The 8,312-nt window shown below is 38.5% G+C and overlaps 1 protein-coding gene across 2 annotated transcripts in view; it reads right to left on the bottom strand.

Moving 5' to 3' along the window:
* Positions 1-326: 326 nt before the first annotated feature.
* Positions 327-8,312, bottom strand: part of Gys2 (glycogen synthase 2) — a 55,492-nt gene continuing 47,506 nt past the window's right edge. Inside the window, exons 13-16 of one of the 2 annotated variants that reach the window (XM_010615619.3) lie at positions 6,010-6,105; positions 4,857-5,020; positions 3,488-3,568; positions 327-906 (exon numbers count right to left, since the gene is read on the bottom strand). In XM_010615619.3, coding sequence (XP_010613921.1) covers positions 685-906; positions 3,488-3,568; positions 4,857-5,020; positions 6,010-6,105 — 563 coding nt within the window. In that variant the 3' untranslated portion in view covers positions 327-684. The remainder of the gene's footprint in view (positions 907-3,487; positions 3,569-4,856; positions 5,021-6,009; positions 6,106-8,312) is intronic. The other variant, XM_019206312.2, reaches the window with a different exon arrangement.

Here is an 8,312-nt window from a genome sequence, read left to right on the forward strand (position 1 = left end):
TGGATTTTGATAATTTTCAGCAAAGCTAAGCAAATTTATGGGGCTGACACATGTTAAAATAAAAAGTAATCAGTAAGAGTTATTTAAAGTATACCAGTAGTGTACATCTCAGCTAATGTGAGGATCTTAGGGAATGGAATGGGAGACTTGCGTGATGGGTGTAGATGCTGTATCAATACTAAACAAAGGGTTATGATGATGACAAGTTAAAACGTAGATTACACATCTGTAATCCCAGCACTCTGGGAGGATAAGGCAGAAGGTTCAAACTCGGGCAACTTAGTAACTTAGTAAGACTTTGTCTCCAAAAAATAAAAATAAAAAAGGCCTAGGGATGTAGCTCTGTGTGAAGGCTGTGAGTTCCATGCTCAGAACTGAAAAAAGAATTGACTCCTAAAAGAATATTTGCATTGCTTAAATTAACGATTTTTAAAAACTTCCAGTCTTGTCCCCTTAACATTCCTCCTTGTGCCTAAATTTAAAGAGGAAACAAGAGGAATAATAACTTGGATTTTATTCTAAATTCCAAAATTGCCATTCACTTACTCCCTACTTTCTAGGCAGAGAATAAATTCCTTTGCAATACCAGGAAGAAAATGGAATGAAATGTGGTATTTTCATTCTGTTAAATAATCACTCTGAGTGTGTTCTTACTAAATCAGCTCCACTCAGCAAGAATGGAATTCAGTTCTTGTATTCACCATGCAACTTTTTCTTCCCATGAGGAACATGGCTCAGAGAAAAGGGAGTCTTAATATTTAACCGATCCCTTTCAGCCTCCTCTTCCTCATCGTATCGCTCATCTTCATTTTCATCTTCAACATCGCTGCTCTGAGGACTGGAGGCCTGAGACCCCAACGGAGAGGGTGGTACTGAGGAGGGCCTGGGGTACTTAAATCCATCTGTCTGCCCAAGACAAAAATGAGAAAATAACATTACAACTTCCTGGTTTCAGTTATGTAAATATTATACACGCATATTTAATTTTTAAAAAGCTACTTAGACATGTTCTGTGATCTATTCAGATGCTACTAAACTGTGATTCATTTTGACCCTGGTATCCCCAACTTCAAGAGAGATTCATGAAATACACAATTATCTTTTATTAAGCATCAAAATGTGCCAGGTGCTATACACGTGTTCTCACCTTCAATTGTTTTAACAACATCCAAATGAATGTATTCTTCCCATGGACAAAAAAATAAAACTAAAATAAAAAGTAGAGAAGCCATGGTTTGCCCAAGATCACATGGCATGAAAGTGTCAGAGTAAAGATTTATACTGGGTTTGCGATGGCTCCAGGGCCTTTAATCTCAACTGCCACATACACGGCTGATACTGTCACTACATCAACTTCTGCAGTCCCCACTGAGAGAAGAGAAATTGTCTTGGACAGCACAGATAATATATGATATAGCTGATGTGCACAGTTCCCTTCACCCTCTTCCATTGTTGCCTACAATGTTTGCACTTAAGCACCATGCAACTGAGTTATGAAAAGTATTGCTAAAAATTGCATAATAATATTAACAGTTCACAGTCTTGTAGAACCACATTATCAGCTGCTCAGGGCCATGTGAAGCACAAGGGTCACAAGTGGGACACACCTGATGCATCCTTTAGATTTGCCTACTACAGTTGCAGGACATATGTGGATGGACATGCCAGGGATAACCAGTACTAGAAAGAATCCTAGAAGCCAGGCTGCTTAGTTGATCCAGAAAGTCTACCAGTTTGCTGTCATTTTAGTTAATGGACAAATATCACAAGGTTTTAATCAAATTGCTTTGCTACGTGAGACTCACTGAGAAGACTCATTTACAACCATGCACTAAACACCACCTCTGTGTCAGATACTGCTGTGCCACCAAAGAAACAAGTTGGAAAGCATGATCCCTGGCCAGCGCTCTAGGGGTGCACATGCTGGAACTGGGCGACAAATACAGAAAAGTATTACAGCATTTGCTACTCAGAATCTCAACCGTGTTTGTGCATTACAATAATGCATCATCATTTAAAGGTTCACGTGCTCTATGTGAAAGAATTACATACATAAAAGAGCTAAATTCTGCACTTAGGACCTTGTTCAGCGTTAAGAGATAAACACCTATTAATTCAACAAGTGAATGGATAAATATAGCTAAGTTATCAAGAGGAGTGTCTGTCTTCAAATAAGCAATCAATTCTCTGCATCCTAGAGACATAATAAGCATGGGAGTTGGAATTTGTAGATGGACCAATTAGGAAAACCTTGTTTTTGCCTTCTTTATAGGCAAATCTTTCTGATTGCCTCCTCTGGAAACCTAATTTAAGTAGAAAATAAATTATGTTATTAGGCAAAGTCATGATAAAAGTAACTCCAGATTGAGACCTTTGATCAGTTTGTGTATGAACTTGAAGGATTCATAAGTACTCAATAGGGATCTAAGCTTTGGGTGATCTCTGTGATAACTCCTAACTGAGCATAATTCTTCGAGGGATTGTGGGAGCCAATTTTTAGAGATGTGACAACGTATCAGCTCATGCAGAGCACAGAGTTTCTACTGTAAGGTGGATCTCTGGCGGAGTATTTTTTTCAGATGGGTTCCCTCTTTGTTGCCCAGGCCGGTCCAGAACTTGTAGGTTGAAGTGAACTTCCCACCTCCACCTCCTGAGTAGATGGCAGTACAGTTGTGCACCTCCACACTGTGCTAAGGGAATCTTGTACACAACAGTATGAGCCCTGTCACTTTGCACCTGTGAGGTCGCCTGGTGCCCAGGGAGCCAAACAAGTTTAGGTCTTGTATCATCATGTAGACTTCTGCAAGGACTGATTTCACTGAAGAGAAACGCCGGATACTACCCTGCATCAAGGTGCATTTCCTGTCTTCTTTCTTCTTTCCTTCTAAGTGAATCTGATAGCAAACGTGACCTACCTGGTAGCATGAATATACACACCTCATTGGAATTTAGAAGACTCACTGAAGTTACTGCTGAGTGACACATAAGTGTTTATTTGACCTTCTGGGATACTGGAATTTATTTCATTCTTGCTAAGTCATCCTGTAGTAAACACACACTATTTACTATAGCACTTCCTGTTAAAGCAACTCTGTTTATTTTTTAACAACCCTCAACAGAATGGACCACTCAAAGCATTAAGGCAGAGTTTTAATATAGAGATTCCTCTCCAGTACATTTCTCCCAGATGTCCAGATGTGAGGTGAATGAGATCAGGGGATTTGAGATAAAGTTGGTGAGATCCTTTATTCTTTGCTTTGATTCAATACACCCAAAAAGTGTGTTTTCCATACTTAGTTACCTTCAGTTTTTTGTTTGTTTTTTTTTTGTACTGGGGATCAAACTCTGGACCTTAGGTTTGCAAGGCAGGCACAGCGACACTGAGCTAAATCTCCAGCCCAGTTACCTTTAGATTTAAAAGTTTTGTTAGAACTTGTCACAAATAAGACATTCAGCTTTCAAAACAAATAATACATTAAATATTTACCGTTGGTAGTGACATGGGTTCAACGTGGAAATTGTCTGGAAAAGCTCTGCTTAAAGTCAGATGCCTGGCATGCTGGTAAAACTATTGATAGAAAAACAATTCACCAGTTAGAGAAGAAAAACCTGTTTGGATATCTCAGTTTCCAATTTATATAGAAGGTCTTACTCTTCTTGGTCTGAAATATATACATTTTAAATTCATTTAAAGTTTATCTTAACTAATACATAAAAACTTAAGTATACATACATATATATATATATATATATATATTAATAGTATACCATGTAATATTTTGGTACATATACATGTGGCATTGAAACACACATACACACACATCACACATCTATATGGAAGAATCTATTCACCCTAAGTCTGAGAATCAGGAAAGAAACAATAGCTTATAGTTTTATTGTTTTTCAATACAGAGGCAAAGAACTACTGCAAAAATACTGGAGCAGAAATACTGTCCACTCAGCTCTGAATTGTATAGTACGGTAACTGAAAACACTCGGTTTCTTCTACAGAGAAGTGGTGCGACACAGGAGGGAGTTGGGGTCTGGACAGTCAGACAGACTGGATGCAAATCCTGCTTCAGACCTGAGGTAAGAGCATCACTCCTCATAGCTTTGCCTTTCTGTTTTCTTTATAAAACAGAGGCAGTAAAACTAACCATCCAGTGTGCATAGATATTAAGCCAGTAGAAGCATCTGCTATTTGGCTAGGAGGGTTTAGCACTATGCAAGCAGATTACATGAAGGCACAGTCAATTTATTTAATATTAAATAATTTATTTCTAAGATACACGAACATCTGCGTGTTTATATATCTACTGCGTAATTGATTGGTGGTATTTTCAAGTCTTGTTTTGAAAAACAGCGTCTTTCACCCCCGGCTCCAATTGGTGAGCAAGGACTTTAATTAAAGGGATCTTTTTTTATCCCTTGGGTTGTCTTGATGTTTTCCCTGAGTTCCAGAAATGTTTCCGTATAGTTGTAATGCGTCGAGTTAAACACTGATAGTAGAATAACAAGTCAGATTAGTGCTAGATCCTGATGGATTTGCTATTATGGATGGACTTAAACTCGATGCTAAGAATTGAATTTAGGTCCTTGAAGGCTCACATTAAGTTAAAAAGTACATGGAGGGCCGGGGATTTAGCTCAGTGGTTCTGCCGCCTGCCTCGCAAGCGGAGGGATCCGAGTTCGATCCCCGTACCAAAAACAAAACAAAAAAAAGTACATGGAAATAGCACCTTGATTTTAACAATCGTGGTGTTGAATCAACTTTACACATTCTGACTGCAATCAATTCTTTAGTTCTAGTAGAACTCTTACAGTGGTTCCTCCATGTTTACCAAAAGCTTGCTTACTCTGCCTAAGTATCTCCAGTCCAGAAGATCCGAGAGTCTCTCCGTTCTATTCCTCTGGATGATTCTTTGGCGGCGTGATTGTTTGCAAAATCCATAAAGAAACTGAGTCAGCTGATTGCAAGAATCATCTGGAGAGCAGAACCGCCTATCAACAATGTAAATACCTGGAAAGCACAAAAGCCAATGCACCAGTAAAGATAGGGCTAATCTTCCACTATTTCTTCTTTTCTTTATTATCTGTTTGGTTCTACCAAAGAGAATATGCAACATCTATTTCCTGGCTCAGCTAGTGTCAACACTTCATTTTTTTCCTTCTAAGACTTTATATCTTCTGTGGTCTTCTAATGGATTAACCAGCACCATCAGCCAATGTAGTGGAGCTTACTAAAAAAAAAAAAAGTCTGGACATCTAGGGATATGCTGGATCAGTGATTAGCGGCTGCTCACTAATCAGGATCTCTTGGGGTAGGACCTGGGATTGCTGCTTTTTAGCCACCCCAGTATTCCCACTATACAGCCATAGTGATAGTGCCACACTAAAACAACTGGCAACATATAGGCATGGAATCCATCCTATTCTAATTCTTCTTGCTTCTAGGCAACATGGACAGATAGACAGTGATATGCAAATGTTCCTGCCATTTTACACAACTTAAGTGAAATTTTCCAGCTTGGCACAAATAGTAAAATAAATAATAATATATGTATATAGAAAGGCATTCTACATAACACACATATATTATACCTATATTACACATATTATATATTTAAACATGTATATAATGCATTTGTTGTAAATATAATGACCAATATATGTACTTTAAGACCATAGTGATTATAATATCACTTGTATAAAGTAGAGGTTCAAGCCAGACATCAGAAAAAAATCACCACCACTGGGAAAAAAAAATAGATCAAGGTTAAAAGTTTGTCCAGGTTTTGCACTTCTTTTGTGGTCTGTCTTTTGAGCAATATCTTTGATATTAATAGCATTCTTATCTATGGACCACATAATTAAATCTAATTTTAAGGAAATAAGAAATACACAGATTCATTTACATATTAGCAGAGCTTTAGAGTTAGGCTCTGTTAAGATCCTTGCTTTCTCAGTTAGAGGCCAGGTCTCCCCAGGTTAAGTTGATGAAAACCTCACCGTAAGCAGTTGGATCAGCCACATGCTCCTGCATGAAACAACCAAAGCCCGAGAGGTTTGTGGTCACACTGGGGATCCCCATCACGGTGCATTCAGCTGCCAGGACAAAGAGACAAAGGCTTGGTTGGCTTCAGACCAGCTGTTCATGAGCATGCAGAGGAGAAAACCGCCATAGTCGGCTTAGCAATAGCAATGTTTACTTTTATCGCTTCTTGGCCTTTTGGCTAAGATCAAGTGCAGCAACGTTTACTTTATGCCGGGCAGGTATCAAGTTCTTTCCATGTTTATGAATGCATTTAATCTTTGCAACAAGCCTAGGAGAGACCCTACCATTACCCTTGGATAAATGGAAGTACAGAGAAGTTAGGTAATATGGCCAACTTCACAGTGCTGCTACAATCTCAGCCTGTTACTCTACTTGGCAAATATAGGGGCTGGGACAAATACAATTGGGACATGTCCAGCTTTTCTTCTCAGAAAAATCTCCTCAGCCAGCCCAAGTTTTGGCCACTTTCTTCAATGCTCAGTGAACCAATGAGCTCTTTCAGTATTTCCTCATCTTTTGGGCAAAACTTGTTTCCCAGAAAACATGGTATGTCTTAAAAAGTCTACGGCTCACAAGGAGCTATGATTTTTAGTTGTTTGTTTTTGTTTTTTGAGACGGGACCTTACTGTGTAGTTCAAGCTGTCTTTGAACTTGCTGGGTAGCCAAGGCTGGCCTCAAACTAGTGATCCTCCTGCCTCAGTCTCTCAAGTGCTGGGATTGCAGGCATGTGCCACCACACCTGGCACACGTATATATTTTTCATGGAGAATTTATATCTAACTATTGAATTTTTCTTGGTTGTTGATCCAGTGTGGGTACAAAAATGGTCTCTCGATTACTCATAAAGTAATCCAGTATGGACAGCAGCTTCATTTCTTGTTCAAGCAATTTATTTTGGCTTAGATCTCCAGCTAAAGATCAGTGGTTCTCCGCTTTTGAGGCATGGTAAAAGGGAAGGTGGAAGGGGCGAACAAATCCCTCTGAGAATCTGATGACAATTCTGGAATGTGTCCCTAGATTAAATTCATGTAGCTATGTATACACAGTTTTGCCAATAATTCCATGACCAACTTTTTCTCTCTTTCTCTTTCTCCCTCTCTCTCTCTCTCTCTCTCTCTCTCTCTCTCTTCTCTTCTCTCTCCTTCCTTCTCTTTTTTTACTTTCTATTTCATATTGGGAATTGAATACAGGGTTCTCTCACTACATCCCCAGTCCTTTTTCTTGTTTTTAATTTTGAAACTGAATCATGCAGAGTTGCTAAATTAGCCCAGGCTTGGTTCAAAATCACAATCCTGTCTCAGCCACCCAGAGTGGATTACAGGTGGTCACTTTTGCTCTCCTAAACAATGCCCAGCTGGATCTGTATAAAAACTCAATTGCTGTTAATAAACATTGTAATAAAATGCCAGGCAGCTATGTAAGCCTTAATTAATAAAATAAGTGTTTATATTAATTTAGCTTTCTTAACACATTGAGCAGACTTTAATGAATATTTCCTACAGCTAGGCCCAATATCACATAAGATTATTATAAAAAGAAATCAGTTATCTAATATGCAAAAACAAAATTTATTCCACCAAAACTTTGCCTATTTATTTAACTGTAGGTGGAGTGAGAAGCGACCAAATCCCTTTGGTTGGTTTAAAACACAGATTGATTCATGGACTGTGGAATAAATTCGACAAATTCCGTTACCCATCTATAAAACATTTCTCCTGGTCTTTATCTTAGAACATTAACGATAGTTTGCCTATCACTGTGGGCTGTAAGTTTAACCTTGTCCTATAAAGACACATTTTGGTGGAAAAGCAGCTGTTAGTTACATAACATTCTTTTCACCCAGTAGAAATGAATCCTCACATGATGTAGACACTCATACATTTGGACTTTTTCTCTTCTATCTGTGATAATTCCATTTCTCACTAAGAATAGTAGCAACAAGGTTCAGTAACAAAGTGTCAAGTTCGCTGGTGAAATATTTTATTCTGTATTCCACTAGATGACCTAAGATGTTTATTTGAACATTTCAGAAGTAAGCAGACACCACTGCCACAATGTACAGCTGATGCCAGTAACAAGTTTTGAACCACAAGAGAGTAGTTCAAAGTCAAGAGGAGTTCAATATATATTTTTTGTGGTGTGTTTCAAGAAGTAGTGATCCAGCAGGGGATTTAGCTCAGCAGTTTGGTGGCCTGCCTTGCAAGCACAAGGACCCAAGTTCAATCCCTGGTACCAAAAAAAAAAAAAAAAAAAAAAA

Source organism: Fukomys damarensis, unplaced genomic scaffold (genome assembly GCF_012274545.1).
Source record: "Fukomys damarensis isolate Sample0158 unplaced genomic scaffold, DMR_v1.0_HiC HiC_scaffold_19, whole genome shotgun sequence".
Taxonomy (NCBI): domain Eukaryota; kingdom Metazoa; phylum Chordata; class Mammalia; order Rodentia; family Bathyergidae; genus Fukomys; species Fukomys damarensis.